The sequence below is a fragment of the Esox lucius genome, chromosome 19, assembly GCF_011004845.1.
Source record: "Esox lucius isolate fEsoLuc1 chromosome 19, fEsoLuc1.pri, whole genome shotgun sequence".
In the NCBI taxonomy this organism is placed as follows: domain Eukaryota; kingdom Metazoa; phylum Chordata; class Actinopteri; order Esociformes; family Esocidae; genus Esox; species Esox lucius.
This window is the reverse complement of record NC_047587.1, coordinates 17590503-17615339: the sequence shown is the minus strand read 5'-3', so window position 1 is coordinate 17615339 and position 24837 is coordinate 17590503. Positions and strand designations below refer to the sequence as shown.

The window sequence follows — 24837 nt, the reverse complement described above, 5'->3', positions numbered from 1 at the left end:
AGTATTTGATCACCTACCAACCAGTAAGAATTCCGTCTCTCACAGACCTGTTAGTTTTTCTTAAAGAAGCCCTCCTGTTCTCCACTCATTACCTGTATTAACTGCACCTGTTTGAACTCATTACCTGTAATAAAGACACCTGTCCACACACTCAATCAAACAGACTCCAACCTCTCCACAATGGCTAAGACCAGAGAGCTGTGTAAGGACATCAGGGATAAAATTGTAGACCTGCAAAAGGCTGGGATGGGCTACAGGACAATAGGCAAGCAGCTTGGCGAGAAGGCAACAACTGTTGCCGCAATTATTAGAAAAAGGAAGACGTTCAAGATGACGGTCAATCTCCCTCGGTCTGGGGCTCCAGGCATGATCTCACCTCGTGGGGCCTCAATGATCATGAGGAAGGTGAGGGATCAGCCCAGAACTACACGGCAGGACCTGGCAGGACCACAGTCTCAAAGAAAACTATTAGTAACACACTACGCATGCAAGGTCCCCCTGCTCAAGCCAGCGCATGTCCAGGCCCGTCTGAAGTTTGCCAATGACCATCTGGATGATCCAGAGGAGGAATGGGAGAAGGTCATGTAGTCTGATGAGACAAAAATAGAGCTTTTTGTTCTAAACTCCACTCGCCATGTTTGGAGGAAGAAGAAGGATGAGTACAACCCCAAGAACACCATCCCAACCGTGAAGCATGGCGGTGGAAACATAATTCTTTGGGGATGCTATTCTGCAAGGGGGACAGGACGACTGCACCGTATTGAGGGGAGGATAGATGGGGCCATGTATCGCGAGATCTTGGCCAACAACCTCCTTCCCTCAGTAAGAGCATTGAAGATGGGTCGTGGCTGGGTCTTCCAGCATGACAACGACCCGAAACACACAGCCAGGGCAACTAAGGAGTGGCTCCGTAAGAAGCATCTCAAGGTCCTGGAGTGGCCTAGCCAGTCTCCAGACCTGAACCCAATAGAAAATCTTTGGAGGGAGCTGAAAGTCCGTATTTCCCAGCGACAGCCCCGAAACCTGAAGGACCTGGAGAAGGTCTGTTTGGAGGAGTGGGCCAAAATCCCTGCTGCAGTGCGTGCAAACCTGGTCAAGAACTACAGGAAACGTATGATCTCTGTAATTGCAAACAAAGGTTTCTGTACCTAATATTAAGTTCTGCTTTTCTGATGTATCAAATACTTATGTCATGCAATAAAATGCAAATTACAGACTTCTACATGCTTTGTAAGTGGGAAAACATGCAAAATCGGCAGTGTATCAAATACTTGTTCTCCCGACTGTATATACTTGCCAGTTTTTGCACGCAAAGTTAAGTAGTACAGGGAAAAGGAATATTGCATAAGTCTGTCAGAAACAATGTGGCTCTTTAGTACGTGGAGTACGCAAAGACACAGCTAATCACTGAGATGCATTTAGCTTTATGTCTCACTGAGAAAATAAGATGAAGACTTCATATAACCAGGCGGAAGGTATGGTATAACCCAATGAGGCAGTTTCCTGAAATGCCTCCCAAAGTTTGGCTCTTATAAAAAAATATAGCATATGTCAATAAATCAATCCTTATTGGAGTGACATTTATTGGCCAAATAAGACTTCCAGGGTGCTTAGAGGTGATGACTTCATGGCTGTCAGCAATGGCTTGTGGTGCTACACTGATTTTATTGTGGCAAAGGCACAATGACATTGACATAGCTGATGGGAAAGAAGCCAGACTCCCCACTGATCATGCCCTCGTACCAGTTGTCATCAATCTGATTGGTGAGGATAATGAGGTCACCCTCCTTGAAGCCAAGCTCTCCTTCATTCGCAGCGACAAAGGGGTAGAGTGCTCGGCAGCAGGGCTGGTCTAGAAAAACCTCACAATCATCTGAAAGAGACCCACAGTTGTCCTGAAATCGATGTCACTAGACCAACATTAATTAATAGTAATTATTAGATTTATGTACCCCATGGCATGTATTATTTCTGGTGTTAAATTACAGACAGGCAAAAGATGTTTTGGTCAGAAATCTGGACCAAGACCTGTGGTTTACTTACGGTTACAGATAATGGGACTCTCTGGCTGTATGTTTGTGTACTGGTCACCTAAGTGGAGAATGATGACAAATCTTACTTCCTAAACAATTCAACCATAAACATTTAGAAATATTGATATCCTGTTTTGAAATGCAAACAGAATATCCTTTTAATTAATACAAATTAGAAAAACAAGGTTCTCAATGAATTATCAAGTTCGATTTCTAAGGTTTGGACACCCGTACTTACTTTCGCCACTGACAACTGGTCTTATCTGGGCACCTGCAACAAATTATAATCAACTGAAATCCGGAACGCAAAAGACATCCATCCAAAGCAAGGCTTTCAAACCCTGTTCTTGCAGGTTTTTGCTAATTATAATTAGCTAGGTTGAATCAGGTTAGTTGATCAACTGCATGTGGATGAGTAGGGGGCTAGCTCTCCAGGAACAGGGTTAGACAGCCCTGACCGGAGGGCTCCAACTGACAAAACAGACAGAATGAATTGAATGGTAATACATAAAAAGCCCAAACTGATAAAGAAGTCACCTGAAGATATAACTGAGTTTTCTGAGGATCTGTGGGAAAATCCCTTTGGCTGTGTAGTGATTGTGTTAACCGTCATAGGTTTGAGCCTGGGCTCCCTCTTTGGTCGGATGTTTGCAATGGCTAACCTAGAATGAGGGAGACATCTGTGAATTCCACACCACCTCCTTGCCCCTGCCAACCTGCTCGTACATGGCCACATGTATCTGATGAAACTCTTGAGTGTGGATTGACATTTCAGCAGAAGTGTCTGGAATGAGTTTAGGTCACTATCATAACAAAGTAATCAAACCCAGGTAATTTGATTTGTGTCTTGAGAATTAAGTATACGTAGCTCATGAGTAAGCCCCTATCTGATGCATGCTTGTTAACTTGGGTGATACAATCACCTGCCCCGCAGACTTCTTGTGAGGCTGTCCAGGATTTGACAAGACTGGCGGTGATAGTCCAAAGCGGCTCCAATCAAAGCAGACAGGTGAGTCACTTGCTCTGCCTGAAAAACAGACCACTATAGGTTTCAATACAGCAGCACTGTCAACCTGGAGGCCCATGATGATGAGTTTGAGAATTTAACTTTCGATCATACTGTACAGTATGCTCAGACACAGCAGGGCTCTCCAACCCTTTTCCCAGAGAGCTACTCTCTAATATATTTAAGTTGCAACTAACCCGATTCAGCTTATAAACTGGCTCATTATTAATTCAACATCCTGCTGGGTGGTAGCCTGCCAGAAACAGGGTTGGAGAGCTTGCATACGTTGTCAGCTTCTTCCGCTTCTCCACAGTTGTTAGATAATTATAAAAAGTTACTAACACTGTTCAAACATTTTCAATTATTATTGCGTTTCCATGGACATTGCAATATTAATTCATTTTGCTTACATCACTTTCGAAGAAGTCAAACATGCTTCTCTCTGCCAGCTCTTTGGAGTCTGAAAACTTCTCCCACGCCAGTTTGATCTCCTCATCAGGGATCTTTCCTTTGCGTCGCTTCTTGTAGTCAAAGTCTAGCCGACGACCTTCAAGTTTTCTTAGGTGATACTAAACATTTGATAAATAAGATAAACCAAAACTATTAAAAGAATTTAATCAGTGGTGTAGTTCTAAACGTAATACTATACATTTACCACATATAGCCTTAACTTTGCATTGTTATGTTAGAATTCTGTCAAATGCACTTGATCTTTATCCCCCTGATTTCAATGCTGCTAAGTTAGAACCGTGGCTACATGAGTTACATATAATGACCGCTATTTAGCAGTTGGCACGTAAGTAGACTTCTAATTCACTCATATGAATTCTGCTGTAGCTTTTGAACGGTTGGAGCAATTACATGTAATGGCCCATTTAAAAGTAATATTCTCAGGAACACATACTTAGATAAGCCATGTAGGACACTTAAGGGTCTGTGGCAAAATCTTAAATTAAAGCAAATGCATGCCTTTTTTTTTACACAGTAGTTAATTACTTGATGACCTGATGTTGACCATTCACCTTGAGTAGTGCTGACCTCATTTATTTACAAATGTTTATTTATAAGACCTCTGTTTGAATATAAAATAATTTAGCTAGTACAGGCGTATCTTACAATAAAAGATGTAACTAGAATAAAATACAGCTTTGGAAAAAATTAAGAGACCTCTGCACCTTTTTCGTTCCTTTCCAAAAAAGTCAAAAAGGAAGGTTTTGAGTGAGGAACAGAAGGGTTAAAATTAAGACAACTGCAAATTCAATGCATCTGTTCCTCCCTCAAAATTTTCCTTTTAAAAATGTTCTGGAGCTGTAGGGGCTTGTCAATGGAATGTTGCCCAGCCTTCAACATTAAGGGATGAAAAAATATTTTGCAATAACAGTGAGGATAAAAGAAGGCATATACCCAGCTGGCAAGGAGCCCTGACTTCATAGTGACAGCATGCTCCTTTGCTTTATAACTGAACTCACCTGTGGTGAGTTGCAGGTGCATGTAAAATGAAAATTCCTCATTCAACCAGTTTGAATAGAGAAAAAGGACTTAGTGTTACGTTTTGTGTCACTGTGGGCACTGCATTGAGCATGGAGAAGAATATTTTTTTATCAGAATATTATCTGAGGTCAGGCAAGATTTTTGCCAAGCATGGACAATCTCAAGGGTACAATTCCATCTCCACAGGCTGGATGTTCCTGTTTCCATCATATGTAATGTCATCAAGACATTTAAGGCCCATGCCACAGAAGCTGACCTCCCTAGACCTGGCCACAGGAGAGAATGTGTTGGAAGATCACAGCGAAGGATTGTTTGAATTATGGAGAAAGCACCTCAATCAACTGCCGCACAGGTTCATGACCCTAATCCTACTGAAACAGCAGTTGCTAGGCACCCTTCAAATATTTGAGAACTGGAACAGTTTGCAGAATAAGAGTGGGCCGAACTGCCCAGTACAGAGGTGCAGAAAGCTAATCCACTGCTACAGGAAGCTCTTAATTTTAGTTATTTTGGCCAAATACTGAGTATAATATATCCATACATTTGTCAATGCCATTTCTGGGATTTTTTCTGATTTAAAAGGTTTGGTTTTGAAAAATAAAAAAGTTTTGTAATATAAACAGTTAATTTTAACACAATTAATAATTTTAGAAACCAAATACTTAGTCAATTTCAACTTATTTTTTGTGAGTTATTTGTGCATGAGTGACTGGTGCATGAGTGACTAGTGCATGAGTGACAGGTGCATGAGTGACTGGTGCATGAGTGACTGGTGCATGAGTGACTGGTGCATGAGTGACTGGTGCATGAATGACTGGTGCATGAGTGACTGGTGCATGAGTGACTGGTGCATGAGTGACTGGTGCATGAGTGACTGGTGCATGAGTGACTGGTGCATGAATGACTGGTGCATGAGTGACTGGTGCATGAGTGACTGGTGCATGAGTGACTGGTGCATGAGTGACTGGTGCATGAGTGACTGGTGCATGAGTGACTGGTGCATGAAAAAAAAAAACATGCTTTGTTGGTCCCAGGCTCCAAACAGTTTGAGCCTACAGATGAGCCAATCAACTGTCATTTGTTAAATGTTCAGCTTGTTCCATTTTCTTAAGCATTAATAGTTTTGTCAATCTTCATATTGTTCTGACTGTTCTGAGGTGATTGACCTCACCCTGATCTCCCTCAGCTCTCTGTCCTGGAGTGCCTGCAGTGGGTCGATGAAGTTGTGCTTCGCACTGACATCCAGGGCATCTCTGGCTACAGACATCTGTTTTAAGGCTTCCCCAATGCCTGCCAAAGCACATCCTACAGGGAATTCGCAGACATAAAGACAATTAAAAACAACTTAAAAACGTACAATTATCTTGAGCATTATTAAAATAAAACAAAATATTCAAATAACTACTCAAAGAATACATTCCCATCTTATGACGGCCACCCAGTGGTTGGACAGACCTAGGTCCTGGTGTGAATGTGTTTAAAAGAGGTGGTAGTGGAAAAGGGAAAGATTTAAATAGAGAGCGTTAGCTCCATGCGCTTTACAATTTTGACGTACCAAAGGCAGAACCAACTCCAAGTTCTCTGCCGTAGTGCAACATACAATCTCCAAGTATTCCTTCAGTCTGTGGGTACCCCACGGCCTTCACCTGCCCACAGATCCTAGACACTGTGTTGAGCATGCCAAGTTTGGCTCTATATGCTGTGGATCGATATTTGCATTGGCATCACATTTTTTGTGCTTCGAAAATCTATACTGGGACTATCATATTATATCAATTGATACCATACCTGGATTTGGCTGGAGGTACTCTGTGGTTTTGGGCACAAGTTCAAGAACCATTTTGTGGGTCACATTAATTCTCTACAACAGAATAATCAATGATGAGGACAGAGGAACATCCTATATCAGTGTTTTTCCCTCCTTCGTAAAACAGATTTTCTATATTTCAGAAGTTTTCCCATTTGTTTACTTTAGTTCACACTACCTTATTTAAAAATGAAATAAAACATAAATAATTAAGCCCTGTCTTACCCTTTCCATTTTTTGAAATTCTTCATCCAGCTTTGTTCCCTCAGCCCCACTGATCTTTTCACTAAATAGCTGTGACAAGGTAGAGAAATATGAGAAAATACACAGTGAGTGTGTAATGAAAGACAAAGCAAACATTGTCAAAACCATACACTATCTATTATACAATAGATTGGCATGTTTGGACACAATTTTAAGAATACTGGCAAAATAGAACATGGCTAATTAAAAAGTAAATAGTAACTTAAATGTTACTGAGGCTACATCTAAAAAAAAAAAAAAAACTCGCCTACTCATTTTAGCTTATACACTACCAGTGTTGTATGGTGTTTTCACAAGGTCATAACAAAGTCACCATTCCTCTCACTATCAGCATAGTCCTTAGGTGGTCAGCACTCAGCCCTCAGTGATGGCATACATATAGAATGTGAATTGTCTTCATGTACAAACTAATGAACACTCACTAGCTACATGGTTTGCCTGAATTCCCTGGAAGCTCCAGAGCAGTTGTGTTATTTTTAGGTATGTTGCCAATAAGCCTCTCCATTGGCTTCATCAGACTGACTTACTTTTCATACATTGGGAATATAGTAGCATTATTATAGTAAAACCAGTATTGTATGCTTATTAAACTTGTGTCAAAGTAGAAAATACTTTGCATCACTCCCCCAAGTCCAGTAAAAAAAAGGGTCTGTCGTGTCTAAAAGATCAAGTGTGATGTAAGCCTGTATCTACTCTACTTATTTTCAGTCTACAAAACAGATTTTTTTTGTTTACTGTAATGGCCTTGCTACAAAATGTAGTTGAAATACTAGCTGAATTCACCCCACACTTGTAGAGAGCATATCAAGAGTCACTATTTAAGAGTGTAATTCCAGTTGTGACGCAGTTAATACCCTAGGCAGTGGCCTTATTCACAGAGGGTGATTAAGCACATCCAAAAAGAGCAGGCTTGGCAATAGAATAGTCCACAGCAGTTCATCAATAGAAAACAAAATACATCATTTGCCAGGACAGAAGCAGCAGGTTAACACAGAATTTTCTTTTCTGCAAAGCAAAATATAATGTTTCGCACATTGTGTCTTCACAGGTTTTACTGAGTGTTATGCTGCCCTTTAATACCATGGCGTGCGGTCAGGTCAAATGTTTGGTTGGCCCTCGTTATTATAAAAGCCAGATTCACCCACAAATAAACAGTGATTAAATTCACCATTTAATAGACATCTTCATCAACATAGTTACATGAGTGAACCAAAATTACAAACATACTTCTTTACGACAAAGAAAGCTCACTAGTGTGATATAAACAAAAGAAAGTATAGTCTTAGATGTTGACTGCAAATTTCATATAATTCTGCAAAATTAAATACTTTAAATATTTTAATAGATATCAAATTACAATTAAATAATAAATATTATTAGGGGCATGTCTTCTTCCGATAGTGAGGAGCCTTTGCCTCCTTTGAATTGCTGAGCAAAACCTGTAACCTTCCCCAAAATGTATTTTTCTGATGTGTACAGATTAGAGAATGTTAGTAAATGTCTTCTTGTGTTTGAAAAGACCTTTGTTTGCTAGGTATTTGAAACTATATCACACACATCTACCAAACATATAACTTGTTAGTATGTCTCTTATTTACATTCATACCTGTTCAATCTCCATACTCTGTCATAGTTGCTCTAACCTAAGCACTTATTAGTGTGGAATCATTTAGATCCTCTTGGACTTGTCCTAATTCTACTTGACCCAGACCTGCTATTAACTATCGTAAGAGTTTAGGTCATAAACAGACTACCCAAGTCTGAACAAAAATGAATTTCTTACAGTTGCATTTTGTAAAATAAATATCTTGTTTTTTTGAAAAACGAATATGTCTTGTTTACTAAATTACGCTTCAAGAAACTGACCTGGTGATAATTGTTAATATAACGTAAACCAAAAACAGAACATAGACATGTTTGGCGATCAAAAACAAAAGAAATACATAGAAATACTTTTCTGCCTATATAGTCAACATGGGAAATCAGTTAGTGATAGTAGAATTTTACGCACAGGAATGGGGCCATGGCCATGCCTCTCACCCTTGGCCGTGACAAGCTCCGCACGAGGCTAACACTAAGCAGTATTGAAGTATGTTGACATGTTTATGGTACTGGTATACGGACTTTGCCAGGGGGCTGCTGCCCACCTACTTCCCATGGCTATGGCATCCATCAACATGTTTATGGTCCTGGGATGCCATAGCCATGGGAAGTAGGTGGGCAGCAGCCCCCTGGCAAAGTCCGTATACCAGTCCATGTCCATTTAAACATGTGACTTGTGTTAGGAACGTGCGATAACCAAACGCATTAATATCAACGAAGGGGAAGGACTGCATATGCCCTTACGAAAGGTGGATCGTTTTTGGACTGGATTTTAAGCACACGATCCACCAGAATCCTTGAGAATAAGACAAAACGTTATATATAAAAAAAAACATGTATATAAATAGGCATATATATGTTATTCGGTGTTTCATAACTCTTTTCATTGATTATAATTGGGTCAACACTGCTTACTTGCCTACTCTCACATCTCTTTTACAATAACATGCGAATCTATTGCCCTCCTTGACGCGTTGCCCCAAAACGTGGTGGAGGTAACGGCTGCTTGTTGAAGAACATCGGATTTATCCACATGGTGTCATCCTAATATACGCCGCACAGTGTCTCCTCACTTACCTGACTTGCTTTATGAAATTGCTTCTTCAATCCAGCTACCGACATCGTTCAAGCACTTAATCGAAAAATTATTGAACGAAAATAAGTGTCACTGCATTCTAATTTACATGACCCGTTTATTACGTACTGTCCATCTCCACATTGCCCTCCAGTCATCCATTGTCGCAATGTATCAATGCGCTAAATCGCTTCACGAGGTCTCTTAAATCCTCAAACGCGATTGGTTGAGAGCTTCCGGTTGATGCACCCTACATAGTAAGTTGTAACTGTGGTCCGGTTTACTACTTAAAACGCAGCTTGTTAATATGAAAACTGTCTGTGCATCTCTTCGCCAATTAGACAAGACAAAACTGCAGCAGAGTAATTTATATTTGTAATTTTAAACTGTATACACGGATCAGCCATAACATTATGACCACTGACAGGTGAAGTGAATAACACTGATAATCTCGTTATCATGGCGTTATTAGTGGATGGGACATATTAGACAGCAAGTGAACCCTCTGTCCTCAAAGTTGATGTGTTAGAAGCAGGAAAATGGGCAAGCATAAGGATCTGAGCGACTTTGACAAGGGCCAAATTGTGATGGTGAGACGACTGGGTGGGGAGCGCAGGCTGGTAACGGTATTCCGGTATACCCTTTCATGGCAACGATATTCCCTGATGGCATTGGCCTCTTTCAGCTGGATAATGCACTCTGCCACATAGCAAAAATGGCTCATGAATGGTTTGAGGAACACAAGGTGTTGACTTTGCCTCCAATTTCCCCAGATCTCAATCCAATCAAGCATCTATAGGATGTGCTGCACAAACAAGTCTGATCCATGGAGACCCCATCTCGCAACTTACAGGACTTAAAGGATCTGCTGCTAACATCTTGGTGCCAGATACCACAGCACACCTTCAGAGGTCTAGTGGAGTCCATGCCTTGATGGGTCAGGGCTGTTTTGGCGGCAAAAGGGGGACCTACACAATATTAGGCAGGTGGTCATAATGTTATGGCTGATCGGTGTATATAATCTTTACATGTAAGTCTGAAATCAAATGTCAAATGAACACCTTTTTCAAACAAAATGTAAAATAATTAAAAAGTGAATAATTCCTCAAATGTTTTATTCTTAATGGTTTGGTCTGGTTACAGCCATGCACTGTTTGTTTTGACCTATTCATATTATTGTCTTCCTGAAAATCCAGACATTTTATTTGTGATTTAAGACCTTTATTTATGATTTAAGTTTATAAGTGAAATGTAATATACAGATAACAGGGATTATTTGTGGTTTTGGTCCGTGTAAGAAATCAAATAAATTATAATTAGCTAATATAGATGTTTGGGTATTATGTTATAACGAACTGTTGGGCCTTCCTTCAAAAAAGTCAAAACAATCCCCTTTATCTTTTGACCAATCAAATTAGTTCTAATAAATGTTTTGAAGTAAAAAGAGCTGATGCGATTGGTCAGTTGTTGAAAACAATGTTATCATGAAAACAACATAATATACAGGCATATATTACATATAGTACATTTTGGATTTAAAATACACTATTTACCACAAAACTTATGAGATTCTTTGATGTTTACACTGTATATTTTTTCATCTAGAGTTGCCAAAACTATAAAACTGTATGATGCTTGAAAATGAATGCGGTGCAAAATAGAAAAACGTATAAAAGCATGATAGTTTGAAGATATTTAGTCTTTTGTATTTTTAAATAAAATTGCCTTGGACATGAAATAAAAACAAATTTTCACACAATATTACGACTATAATTAAGAGAAAATGTACTTTGTTCATGCCAACCATTGATCTTGTACAGTACCAGTCAAAAGTTTGGCTGGTACTTTATGTGCCTTTAGTCTTCACAAAGTCACAGGCTCCTCTATGTATTTCTTGAGCAGTTGAGCAGCAGGTTCATGGCAGTGTTTAATAGCCTCCTGCATGGGCGTGTTACCCCACCTGTGAACGGAAATTTCACAAAAGGTAAGGTTATGTCCGCTGTATAGATTTCAAGCCTCCGTAACCTATTTGGGCCTTCTCTCCTGGATTCTCTCTGATCACTTGCACTAGTAAAATAACGGGTGAAAACAGATTCCTTCTAAGTACTTACCGGTCCTGAAGGGAGTAGTTGGCACCGGTGTTCTCCACTAGGAACCGTATAACCTCAAAGTGACCCTCAGAGGCAGCCACATGGAGAGCAGACCTTCCATCATAGTCTACTGCATTCACATCAGCCCCAGACAGGAAGTACCTGGCAAGGGACAGGTATTCATTAATTGTGCATTTAAAAGTCAAATACAATAAAAACAATCTAGTTAGGGCAACCCTACCTTTGCAAGGACTGCATGTCACCTTTGAAGGCAGCCAGTAGGATATTCATGATTTGATAACCCTGTTCAAATGAGAAGGATGTTTTAAGTAATTCACGTTGGCACCAACAACGTTAGGATGAAACAGTCAAAGGTTACCAAGCAGAACATAGCATCAGCATGTAAATTAGCTAGAAAGAAGTGTCGGCATTGAGTAATTGTCTCTGGCCCCCTCCCAGCTAGGGGTGGTGATGAGATCTACAGCAGACTTGTACAACTGAATCGCTGTCTGAAAACGGAATTCTGTCCATTGCAGGAGTTAGAGTTTGTAGATAACTGACTCTCTTTGGGACTCTTCGGATAGGGCCATAATGTCACTGGACCCACCTATCTCAGCCCCAAGGTTTTATGCTGCTATATTATTGTGCCGGGGGAGTAGGCTCAGTTCTCCTTCTCCATTGAAAATCCCTGTAAATCTAAGGAATACAATCTCTAAATCACACCCGGAGTACCAGGCTCAAAATACTTGTTGCTGTCCCTGTCCAAAGTCCTCCTGATTGTGTTGCAAATCAAGACATCACCTGATGATTCCAGCTGCCATTCTGCTGACCCCCCTCCCCCCCGTGTTGTCCATGTCCTCGTCCATCTGGTCATGCTTCTGACCTGGATTTGTTTTTGTAGACTCTGGACACAGCCCACCTCCATTTATTAATTATTACAACATGTACTCTTAAAATGTTTCACCCGGCACATCCAGAAGAGGATCGGTCACCCCTACGAGCCTGGTTCCTCTCTAGGTTTCTTCCTAAATTTTGGCCCCTTATAGGGAATTTTTCCTAACCACTGTGCTTCAACACTTGTTGCTTTCTTCTTGGGGTTTCAGGCTGAGTGTTTTCTAAAAGTACTTTGTGACAACTGCTGATGTAAAAAGTGCTTCATAAGTACATTTGATTGATTGAAATAAAGAAAAACACAGAACACTTTTATTATTTTCTCCCTGGATTGTCGCTGGGACAGACCTTCACTGTTTGCATTTGATACACATTCACATAAATGCAAAATGTTGTTGTGCAGATTGCCTGTGATACGAACCTCAGACTCTGCTTTCCACTGTCTGTATGTAAGCACCTGTCTGAATGGTGTTCGGATGTCAAAACTATGCAGCTGGAATGTTGATATTAGCTCCTTTAAAAAAATAAAACACAAAATAATTGAAAAACCGAAAACATTTATGCCGTAAATTGCTAATAAAAATTGTTTCACAACCTCACAGAAGTGCACAGCCTTCCAGCAGTTTCCAAAGCAGTCCAGGTCCGGTGACCAACACAGCAGCCCTAGAACTCCTGGGACCACAGCCAGCACAAGCCCCGATTTACTGGACTTGGCTGGAGCAGATGTCTAGAAAACATAACAAGGATTAATCGTTCATTAACAGTATTTGCAATGGGTCCTTTTCATAGCCTCAAAATACATTTAATATATGACTGTCCAAGCCACTTCCTCCAGAGCACATATACTGCTGCAGCAGGGGTTTGAAACTCTCCTCTGAATTTGATTCACTCTTTTGCCAACATTTGTTTTTCCATTGTATAACCACACAGTTAAAACGCACGAAAGGTGAGGAAAGTCTAAAGGGTGATGAAAGGTGGAGAAGCGAGCCGGTTCAAACCCATCATTTATAGGGAGCCTCCAATTACTATGTTGAGATCAGTGATTGATGGCTGCAATGTTAATGTATCATTATGTCACCAGTTAAAACTTTGATTAAAAAAAAAATGTCAGTTCAGCAATTGTCTATTTCCCCCCACCTCTCTGTGTCCCACTGCCAATCCCAATCAAGAAGAAACCAAGCTCTCTCTAAACCAAATCCCAGCACTACATAGGATTTTAATAATTATCAAGTCAATATGAACAAACCAACCTTAAAGTGAAACATTCTGGAGTAGTTGTTCATTCCTGCAACCTGCATCATAGACAGCATACTCTTTGTAGCCAACGGTGACAGCACCTGGTCACCTGACAGAGGACAGAGTCCCCCATTGGCTAAAGAGCCTGCCATGGCTGCCCCTGATTCACACGTGACTTCTGTGGAGGCACACTGATATACAATAAAGATGCATTAGACACATTACAATTCACATCCGTGTATAGACTTCCAGGTCAAACATTTACCTGCAGCATTAAATCCAACGTGGCATTTATGTCAATGTTCTCAGGAAAGCACTGCAAATTAAGTGACAGTCATTGTTTTTCAGGATGCAGACCATTAGAATAGACAGGTGCAACAAAGAAAAGCAAGAGAACACTTTCAATTCACATCTAACGCTAACAAAACCAGACGTTTGCCAAGCACAGACAGCGCGTGTGAAGAGCAGTAAATCAGTTAGCACAGGTGTTTGGGGGTACTGATAGCATGGTAGATGGGGCTCCCAGCTGCTCCACACTTGCTGGGCCTCATCAGATGTAACTGTATTTGTCATCTCAGATGCGACTGACTGCACATGCATCATTCCTGTAGTGTTGCATTAAAGTGGCCGACTGAAATAGAACGATCTATTACTGTATTTAAGCAATTTGCAACTTACTTTCTTTTCTTGGAGGTAAAAAGATAAGGAATGAAGTCTGATACTATCCTTTCTCAAGGTTTGGTATCTGTTGGACATACAGACAAGTTATCAAGGACATAAGAAGTGTGTGATATATTAAACCTTGGCTGGAATATAATTGTTCTATTCTCAACAAGTTTATAGAAATGTTAATTGAAATGAGAATACCTTGAGCAGTTTAAATTAGCATGTTCCTTATTGCAAAGTCTTTTGACAGCATTCAAGACCTGGGGTGATTACAAAGACGACATTGGTCACATTACAGTATTTGTCACTTTGAAGTAAATTTTTGTTTCATTGTATACATCACCACAGGTTGTGATAATATGGATTAAAAACACTCTTGTTTCCTTCTGCCTTACAGATTCATATTTGTCCTCTTCCTCTGCACCAACACTGGCTGACAGCTGTACAAAACAGAAAATGACATTCAACTTCCCTTGACGCATTGCCTTTATAGTTTATAGCAAATAGCCATTGGGGAGAGAATGTGTGAACATTACCTGTAACAAAGATGTTGTAATAATTGCACCTGTCTCAATGAATGGACTGTGAGGAACCCCTGGTTAAAAATGAAAAGCTCATGATTCAAAACTGTCACCATTTCCCAAAATTGTCAATGCAGGGGCTTTATGGCTATGGCTACCATCATGTAGTCTAACATTCAGAAATCAATGTCCTACTGCACCTTGTTTAGTGAGGGTGAAATGAGAGTCGTACTTGGAGAATTCCTCCATGCCTACATGTCTGTGCACCGCGTCCACTCCGAGCTGGTCCACTGCAAGGCCATAAACTAGAGGCCAGGATACCTCCCCCAGAATACAGGGCTCAGCCCAGTCACCTAAAGATAGCCTACAGACCACAATAAGAAAAGGCAGGAAAAGAGGATTAACTTCCACACAAAAAAGATTCTCCTTAATCAGATTAAGAGAACAGTTACAGCCCCAACTGATAACTATGACATAAAACCCATAGTGACTTTGGTTTTTGACCTCTGACCGTCCACTGTACAGATGGAGACGGCCCACTTATTAGTGCTGTCCCCACTGTCCTTTTCCTGCAGGGACCAACAAACAAGTTATTAGGCATTGTTTTAGTACAGACACATTCCGGAAGAGGATTTCATTTCCTGAAATTCTTATAAAAATGATACTGAGTGACTACAGTAACTTGAGGAATGGCACCATAATGCTAGAACAAATCGTGTCTTACTTTGACTGAAGACAGCTGTTTACATTTAATGAACAGCTTCTGAGTTTCATCAGTGAAGGTTGCAAAGTCTGGGATGACAAACCTTCCTTGTAGAGCTTTCAGGATGAGGGACACAAATCCAGTCACACACCTTCATAGAAATTCAAAATCACTGTCACTTACAGAACATTCCATATGATTAAAGAAGCACTTGCTGTAACAGTACATTACTGAACTGTACTGTAACATTACATAACAGTACTGTAGTTGATTATGGATTTTTAACATACAGGCTCTAGCTCCTATTGTACCAGCTCTGCCCTGTTTGGCCCCTTGGAATGTGAGTTCACTTTCAGCCAGTCACTCTTTAAAAAGCTACAGTTTTGCGCTCAATCTACCTTTGTTCATTGAACAATACAATCATGCCAAGAAAAAGGCCAAGTGAAACACTGAAACGCTTATTCTTCAATCTCCATAGCATTGAGCAGAAGGATTTATCAAGCACATAAGAACTCACTAATGGCAAACTGGCTACAATTCAATCATCTTAGGGAGGTATCTTACAGACATTGTGTTCTATGGTTACCTGTGTTCTATTGCCTGCTGCTTTTTTGACTATTCTTCCACCTGTTTCAGCCTAATTGGTGGCTAGTATTTATTGGTAAATACAACATGGCAAAGACTACCATTAAGCCAAGTTTAAAAGACATGCTCCTGGATTGGAGCTCAAACCCCATTGCGTTGGAATTTTTTCCCTCTTTCAGGGAACAGAGACTATGGACGTTTAGTCCGTTATATTATGTTAGGCTTCAAATATGTACTATAAGTACTATCTCTCAAACAATAATAAATAGAGCTTTTAGAGTGTCAGAACAATTTGAGTCAAGGTAGGGCAGTAAACAATGACAGTCCTAAAGAGATATTTTGTTCTTTAGCACCTTAGACAACATTTTCCATTTTTAGTAGCATCTAGACAGTTTGGGTCGAAGTTCCATTTCTGAAATGTATTTGGCTGTCTAGTTGTGTGCACAAGCAATATATTTCAGTGGTCAGACTCAAAACGTGTTTTAAACTGTCTCCACAGAAAATTCAAAAGAAAAACATGTTTTCTGAGTTTTTTTCCCTTTAGATGCCTCAAAGACATGAGATGGATGTGTAGTTTATTGTGGGAGCAGCTAGAAGCGGTTATTTTCCTTTGTCCGGCAACTGCAGCATATGGTTCATGCACTCAACAACTAGACAGCCAAATAAATCTCAGAAATGGAACCAAAACAACTCTCTGAATGACGCTTCAACACTAGAAGTGGAAAACGACATCTAATAAACTAAACACGATCCCTTAACCTCACCTTTGAAAGGTGTTCCTGTCTACTGTTCCGTCTGCATCCTGCAGTTTCCTCATATGGAAGTAGCAGTCCTTGATTCGAGGGTCGGATCTGTGAAGGCCTGTGCGCCACACAGTCTACAGAGGAAGACAATGTAGTATAAACATATGCTCGACATTGTAGTCTATCTGTGTGGATGCTGCGTTTTGTTCACATCTCTCTTTTGCAGAAGCTTTTACTAACTACCTCAAAAAAATGGTTCATGCTGACTCTCCCTTCAGAGGCAAAGCTGTCAAATAGAACATCAGCAGCACTGCAGGAAAAGAAGACATTTCATCCCCCACAGGATTGCATGGGTTAAGCAATAAGTACACAACTGGAATAGATAGTGCAGGAGTATGTGGTTATACTCACGCCCTCTTCTTTGAGTGTCCCTGCATGGTCTCTGCCCTGCCAACACTGAGCCAGGGCTTGGGGGAGGTGATGACTGGCCTGTCCTGCTCTGCCTGGGGCGAGGGGGGCTTAAGAGCTCCATTACTGACCAGTGATGACAGGCCTGTAGTAGGTTCAATACATGAAGGTAGTTGGCATGAGTTATCATTGACACAAATGTGAGATTAAATCATTCCGTAGACTTCATCAGTTGAAGAGATACACTCCATTTGTATGTCAAGATTTGGCCTTGCCAAGTACAGACACAGATAGCACACAACAGTCAGGTAAAGTGGTAGTCTACGTTCCACTTTTCTACACACAACCTTTTAAATATCCTTACCTATTGATCCAGGGCTTGTTAAGTTGACAGGTCTTTGAGCCTGAGGCTGAAATGCATTTCTTGACATGGGAAGTGAAACACTCCCATATGAAGCTGTATCCTTAGGAATAAAAAAGAGATTTTGGAGTGCAGGGTGTGACATTCTGCGGTAATAGACTGGTTATTTTTGAATTAAGTCACAAACTAGGGATCTCGGCCAAAGACAATGTGTGACCCTTAAATGTTTTATTCAGTGAGTCAATATTTGTAGTATCTACATTTGACTGTCTTTGAGTATTGGATGGGAATTGAGACACTCAGTTTGGCTGTTGCCAGACCTCCTTTGATGTTTTTAGAAATCACAGCTGAGTTATAGTGAAAGGTTTTAGAAAGGTTTAATTGATACCTCTACAAGGCAAGATGGGTTTATATTTTTACAGCAGCAGTGACAAAACCTGGGGGGATTAGTTTTTACTACTGTTGTTTGTAAATTGCCTCTGCTTCTGCACAGACATGTTCTGCTCAGCTCATAAATTGGCAATGTATAGGAGCGGAAAACACGTTCATCTTCTGTACTCTTCTTCTCTTTACATAAATCCTTCATGTTCCACCCAGTGAAAAGACTTACAGTACATCCGCTGTAATCTTTTTTTATTAAAGCAGCTCTATTTGTTCTCCCTTTGTTTTACAGCATAAAGACTGTGAACAGATTGTAAGTAACCCCTGCCAAGGATTTCATTCATGCCTTAGTTGGCAACAACAAAAACACAGTGAAAACAAAGACATGTATCTGCTCCCCCCTGTGTTGGGGTGAAGCAGGGCTATATTGTTTGAGAGTGATTTTGAGTCGTATGTTGGATTCAGGCAGGACCCAGCATGTACCTGGCCATCAGCACATTTCACTGGGGAAGGATGCCTCGCTTCATGGGCTTCTGTCATCATGCCATTCTCTAAAAGAAAACAAAGGAAAATGAATAAATAATAAAATCTATTTATATACATTTAATAAATGGTCTTATCAGGCATTTTTTGTAGTTGGAAGGACTTCTGTTGCAAAAACAAGGAGGAAAGTACCCCTATTAAAAATATAAATAAATACAGCTATTTGTATTTTTACATAAGCAAAGCCAGAGGTTACTTAGGGAATAACACCTATATGATACACCATTATCATTAATGGTGCATTGTGTATTCTATACGCAAGCAGCCCTGAATTGACAAATTAACAAGTATTACAATATTTCAAATGCCTGTCAATTATCACAACATTTCCCTCACCTCACAAAAATGACACTTTTTGCCAAACTATCACTAGGAGCTGTTTTTCAGAAGTTATCTGATATGATTTCTCCAAGATTGAATAAGATTACATGTTCAAACTGCTTTATTTTTTATGAAAAAATTGCCTGACCCTCTGGATTGTGTAACAATTTGGTCATCCATACTGAACTTCAAATCAGGGATTGTAAGTAGTTTTGAGTTTAAACCTGAAAGGCACTACTACCTTTACAAACACAGCCCAACTAGAATCCAGGGCAAACTTTGCAAGGTCTAATGTTTTTATTTTTAAATATTTAAAGACTTCAAGAAGAGAACAGTGAAACACCAATTATGTTACCACAATGACAAAAGCAGTCAGCTGTACATGCCTTTCCCTTCCGAGTATACAGTTTGACACCAGCAAAGATCTATCCAGTTTAATGTCTCAAAAGCTGGAAAGCAATCATATCCTTTGTTAAAACAGAACATTTGGCTGACAGATTAAGTGGCCGTATCAACCTTTAACTAAATGTATGCTGTTTTTATACTTCATGGTTCTTTGTTTACCAGAATATTTGATGTCTACACTGCTTGACTGAAACTTTCCAGACAAAGGAATGCAGACTGCATTTCCCTTGAGCCTAGAATGTGGTAGAGGAGTAGACAGTCTGGGAAGACTATTATAACCACCTGTACAACACATGGGTTTAAACAAATAATGCAAATACACGTCTCTTACGGCCATGCTACAGTTAATGTAGAACATTGTTTCACTTAGGCACCATGCCAGACCAAATATAATGAATCCGTTTCAACACACCTGGTCATCCAGGTTGGTTCAATCCAAATCATTAAATGTCTGTGATACTCCGACATATATAAGGTTGTAAATTGTAAGCATAAACTGGAAACATTCTGTTTACCAGTAAACTACCAGATTGTTTATATCTTTAACATGATCACCAGGCATCCAGTGACCTTTCCCCCCAGATTATAACAGGTTTCTATAATTATTACCGTCCCTCTTTGTGGCAGTATAACATCTACAAAAATGTATTAAAGACAATAGCAATGCTGTAAACAGCATCCAAATATGACCCAGAAACATAGCTATATATATATATATATATACTGATATCATATATTTACCGAAGAAGTCAGTAACTTGGTAAATAACCAATAGTTCTGCAGCTGGATGCATTCAAGTATACACTATCATGCATATGCATAGAAATGTTAAATACACTTGTTCATTTTCTTAATAGGACAAATTAGCACACATCAGTAGAAATTCAGCTTTCTTTCGTTCAACAGCCCTTTCACTGATTGGTCAAATAAACAACTAGTTCCACTGCCACATCATTTCATGTGGACTTGATTACGCCTCCTCCCTCCCTTCCAATGTTGTCAGACCTATAGCTGACCACAGGCACTTTTAATGGCCAGCATCTGGTCGCAGTAGATCCTCCTGAGTTCCACCATTCCACTCAGCTCCTTATTTTAGTACAGTGAGGCAACACCCACAATTAAGAGACCCACAGGCCAGAAATCACTGGGTAAAATTGCCACATCTCATACACACAATTAGACACTGCAGCAATATAGGCTACCTCTCACATCGTCCTCTTTGTTTGGCTCTAGTAATTTGTTCCCATCCAAACCTCCATACCGCTTCCTCCATTTACGTCTTAGGGAAGGGGTCCTCTGGAAACTGGAAAAACAAACATTTTCAGAATAGTGAAATGGCTTTGTATGCTTTTGTCAAATAATTTGAATGTAAACACTGTCAATCCAATGGGCAAGATTTAGTGTCACAACTAAATGAAATGAGATAAATAATTCACTATGTATCATCATTGGACCAAGTGAAGGACAAGGTTGACTCTAAATAGTACACAGTTTGTTAACATTAGGAAAAGGTTGTGAAAATAACAGGATGAAAAATAATAATGAACTATTTCCCTAGTTTTAAAACCAATGTTGTGTACATCCAACCCTGATCCAAATTCGTTAGAACCATTGAGCTGCACTACGACAGGTCTGGTCATGATGTGAGGTTTAAGTAGGGTGTCCGTCTAGGTGAGTTTTAAATTAGAGATCTGTTGTCAGCCTCTCCAATTAAAGGTGCACCTGGGTTGTAGGTTTCCTTTGGTGTGGGCTGCCTTGGTTTCAGTTAACTCCACTACAACGCCATGTTTCATAATAACATTCATGGAACATGTATCAAACTAAACATGTACCAGTTCTCAGTTGACAAGCAGATTAATAATTGGATAATATGTGAGCCATCACTTTTCCTAACATCTGAATATAGATAATCCCAAAGTGGTAAAATGAGAGTTCTTACCATAGATAAGGGTTTTCCTCTGTCTCATGGTTTAGAGTGTTTTCCATTGATGGAAAAATATTTCTTTGTCCACGCCAGGTAAACTTCTGAGACAAATGTAAATGAATTGTATGGATGAAATACTTTCCAGTGTCTCCCTACACCAGGTCCAGGCTCTTTGAGCTGTGTTACACTCCTTGCTCTCAGGTTTCTGGACAAATGGGAAAAAATGGGTGTGGCATCTTATTCATAAGTAATGCTCCACCCGTCTACTGTGAGGGCAGGCATTCACAGGTCTTCATCAGGGTAACAGTATAGAATGATTGTCTGGCCTGGATGACCATTGTACACATGTTGCACATCAGAGTTTCACTTACTCAAACATATCATGTAGGTAAAGCTGCCCCAATATGCAGAAATGAACATGATTGTTTTGCTTAATGGAGAGGGCAGAGTTTGCATTTGGAACTGGCTGAACCTAACCTTTAACCTTCCCCTAACCATTTTATTGAACTCATATTTAATGATTATAAAGTTCGAAGGTAAGCTCCTTCCTCTGCGTTGAGTCAACCAATCACCTCAACCCCATTCACCTCAAAACATCATAAAAGATGCACACACCTTTGCGATTGTGATGCCTGCAATCAAACAACGACCAAGGCAACAGGAAACATTCGGTGTAGTAGTGATGGGTGCTCCAAATGTTTTCGCTGAGCCAGCTCTTATTGCTCTGTTCACCTGAAAGACACAGCTCATTTGTCTCATGAACAGCTCTTAGTTTAAAATGCTTAAAAATAACCAGAGAAAATTATTGTAAAGACTAAAACAGCTTACATTTAACCTATTGTCACATCTTATTTTGTTTTTACTGATGCTTTCCTACTGGAAAAAGCCCGGAACTCAAAATGGCGGTCACTCCTATACCTATTGTTTTTGCAGCACAGATATACAACCTTTGATTAATAATTTTGTAACAGTTCGTTCATAAGTTTGCAAACTCGTTCATAAGTTTGCAATGGCAGAAATTGTGAAAGTTTGGCATTGATTTGGAGAATATGACTGATCTTCTATTTGAGGATAGTGATCATATGAAGCCATTCATTATCACACAGTTGTTTGGCTCCTTTTAAAATCATAATGATAACAGAAATGGCCCTGATCAAAAGTTTACATACCTTAGAATGTTTGGCCTAGAATGTTGTGGCCAGACACACAAGGTGACACACACAGGTGAAAATGGCAATTAAAGGTGAATTTCCAACACCTGTGGCTTTTTAAAATGCAATTAGTGTCTGTGTATGAATAGTAAATGAGTTTGTTCGCTCACACATGGCTTCACTGAGCAGGCTAGATGCTGAGCAATGGGGAGCAGAAAATAATTGTCAAAAGACCTGCATAACAAGGTAATGGAACTTTATAAAGATGGAAAAGGATATAGACATCCAAAGCCTTGCAAATGCCAATCAGTACTGTACAATTATTATTATTATATTATTAAGTGGAAAATATGGGGATCTCTTGATACCAAGCCAAGGTCAGGTAGACCAAGAAAGATTTCAGCCAAAACTGACAGAAGAATTGTTTGGGATACATAAAAAAAACCCACAGGTAACCTCAGGGGAAATACAGGCTGCCTCTGGAAAAGGACGGTGTAGTTGCTTCAAGGACCACAATATGACAGATACATGAACAAAAATGTGCAGCATGGTCGAGTTGCCAGAAAGATGCCTTTAGTGCGCCAATGCTACAAAAAAGCCTGGTTACAATATGCCCAACAACACCTTGACATACCTCACAGCTTCTGGCACACTGTAATTTGGAGTGATGAGACCAAAATAGAGCTTTATGGTCACAACCATAAGCGGTATGTTTGGAGAGGGGTCAACAAGGCTTATAGTGAAAAGAATACCATCCCCACTGTGAAGCAATGGTGGTGGATCACTTATGTTTTGGGAGGGTGTGAGGTCTAAATGCATGGGGAATCTCGTGAAAATTGATGGCAAGATGAATGCAGCATGTTAGCAGAAAATACTGGCAGACAATTTATATTCTTCTGCACAAAAGCTGCCCATGGGATGCTCTTGGAATTTCCAGCATGACAATGACCCTAAGCACAAGGCCAAGTTTACCCTCCAGTGGTTACAGCACAAAGAGGTGAAGGTTTTGGAGTGGCCATCAGTCTCCTGACCTTAATATCATTGCGCTACTCTGGGTTCATGCAAGATGACCATAGACTTTACATGACCTAGAGGCATTCTGCCAAGACTAATGGGAAGCTATACCACCTTCAAGAATTAGAGGCCTCATACGCAACTATTACAAAAGACTGCACACTGTCATTATACTGGCAATATACAGAACTATGGGTATGCAGAATTTTGAACTGGGGTCAGTTTTTTTCGTTTTTTTCTTTGTTGCCATGTTTTGTTTTATGATTGTGCCATTCTGTTTTGACCTAGAGATTAATGTGAATCCCATAAGAAATAAAAGACGTGTTTTGGCTGCTCACTCATGTTTTCTTTACAAACGGTACATACATTATCAATTCTCCAAGGGTATGCAAACCTTTGAGCACCACTGTATTTTTCCAAATAGACATTGTTTGTGCTAAAGAAATAAGGAAATCAACGTTTCAAATGAATGGCTCATTTCACCAACAAATGTTCAGTTTCTAACGTTCACCAGAGAGCCCTTCCAAAAAGACTGGGTGTTTGTGAACATCAGTACAGTATACAAAAATGTCCCACTTTACCACTGAACGTTTTTTTATTACTTTGAAAGGTGACAGTTGACAATTTACATTTTCATTCATCCATCCATCCATCTTCTTCCGCTTATCCGGGGCCGGGTCGCGGGGGCAGCAGTCTAAGCAGGGATGCCCAGACTTCCCTCTCCCCAGACACTTCCTCTAGCTCTTCCGGGGGGACACAGAGGCGTTCCCAGGCAAGCCGGGAGACATAGTCCCTCCAGCGTGTCCTAGGTTTCCCCCGGGGTCTCCTCCCGGTGGGACGGGACCGGAACGCCTTCCCAGGCGGAACGCCTTCCGAAACAGATGCCCAAGCCACCTCAGCTGACCCCTCTTGATGTGGAGGAGCAGCGGCTCTACTCTGAGCTCCTCCCGGGTGACCGAGCTTCTCACCCTTTCTTCACCACGACAGACCGATACATCGACTGCATTACTGCAGAAGCTGCACCGATCCGTCTGTCAATCTTCCGTTCCATCCTTCCCTCACTCGTGAACAAGACCCCTAGATACTTAAACTCCTCCACTTGAGGCAGGCACTCTCCACCAACCTGAAGTGGGCAAGCCACCCTTTTCCGACTGAGGACCATGGCCTCGGATTTGGAGGTGCTGATTCTCATCCCCACCGCTTCACACTCGGCTGCAAACCATCCCAGTGCATGCTGAAGGTCCTGGTTAGAAAGGGCCAACACAACAACATCATCTGCAAAGAGCAGAGATGAAATTGTGTGGTCCCCAAACCCGACACCCTCCGGCCCCTGGCTGCGCCTAGAAATTCTGTCCATAAAAATTATGAACAGAACCGGCGACAAAGGGCAGCCCTGCCGGAGTCCAACATTTTCATTCATCAAAACAAATTGCTGTCGCAAATCTTGCAAAGAGTTTCAGTCTAAATGAAAGTAATAGTAGTGTAAAAAGGGCCAGAAACTCCCAAATCTCTTCGGCATATGTAAAAATTCCAGTGCATCCCTGAATGAGCACTGAAAATATTAACATTTTTGAATAAATATAACTTAATTATATAATAATATAACTTGATTATAT

At 40.4% G+C, this 24837-nt stretch overlaps 2 protein-coding genes across 4 annotated transcripts; both read right to left on the bottom strand.

The window, feature by feature from the left end:
- Nucleotides 1–1245: 1245 nt before the first annotated feature.
- On the bottom strand, nt 1246–9451 carry sh3gl3b (SH3-domain GRB2-like 3b). 3 transcript variants are annotated; one of them, XM_010883786.3, is made up of 11 exons: nt 9281–9451; nt 6563–6631; nt 6319–6391; nt 6086–6229; nt 5702–5835; nt 3450–3608; nt 2957–3075; nt 2571–2695; nt 2272–2304; nt 2044–2091; nt 1246–1873 (listed from the first exon to the last, which is right to left on the bottom strand). In XM_010883786.3, the coding sequence occupies exons 1-11, from the start codon at nt 9323–9325 to the stop codon at nt 1665–1667; spliced, it is 1158 nt and encodes a 385-aa protein (XP_010882088.2). In that variant the 5' UTR covers nt 9326–9451; the 3' UTR covers nt 1246–1664. The 3 variants fall into 3 exon arrangements, with proteins under 3 accessions (XP_010882088.2, XP_010882089.2, XP_019912315.2); XM_010883787.3 differs by having other exon boundaries at nt 2957–3060; XM_020056756.2 differs by lacking the exon at nt 9281–9451 and having other exon boundaries at nt 6319–6339.
- A 1044-nt stretch (nt 9452–10495) lies between these two features.
- Nucleotides 10496–22281, bottom strand: glsl (glutaminase like). Its single transcript, XM_010883784.3, has 23 exons — nt 22226–22281; nt 21672–21788; nt 21072–21261; nt 20335–20435; nt 18347–18414; nt 17486–17585; nt 17125–17266; nt 16957–17023; nt 16735–16847; nt 15407–15536; nt 15187–15251; nt 14883–15046; nt 14698–14756; nt 14557–14601; nt 14363–14421; nt 14174–14240; nt 13761–13811; nt 13510–13686; nt 12855–12986; nt 12681–12773; nt 11610–11671; nt 11390–11530; nt 10496–11238 (listed from the first exon to the last, which is right to left on the bottom strand). Exons 3-23 carry the CDS (start codon nt 21116–21118, stop codon nt 11142–11144), a joined length of 1980 nt encoding a protein of 659 aa, XP_010882086.1. The 5' UTR covers nt 21119–21261; nt 21672–21788; nt 22226–22281; the 3' UTR covers nt 10496–11141.
- Between the last annotated feature and the right edge of the window lie 2556 nt (nt 22282–24837).

Bases quoted from the DNA above. Each gene is read 5' to 3' on its own strand.
- sh3gl3b (XM_010883786.3), bottom strand. From the start codon at position 9,325: ATGTCGGTAGCTGGATTGAAGAAGCAATTTCATAAAGCAAGTCAG. The intron at 6,392-6,562 runs GTAAGACAGGGC...ATTCTGTTGTAG, and splicing joins AATTTCAAAAAATGGAAAGG to AGAATTAATGTGACCCACAA. The intron at 2,092-2,271 runs GTAAGTACGGGT...TTCTCCACTTAG, and splicing joins ACCAGTTGTCAGTGGCGAAA to GTGACCAGTACACAAACATA.
- glsl (XM_010883784.3), bottom strand. From the start codon at position 21,118: ATGGAAAACACTCTAAACCATGAGACAGAGGAAAACCCTTATCTATG. The intron at 14,602-14,697 runs GTAATGTTCACA...TGTTTTGTACAG, and splicing joins TTACAACATCTTTGTTACAG to CTGTCAGCCAGTGTTGGTGC. The intron at 12,774-12,854 runs GTTGTGAAACAA...ATTTTTTTAAAG, and splicing joins AGGCTGTGCACTTCTGTGAG to GAGCTAATATCAACATTCCA.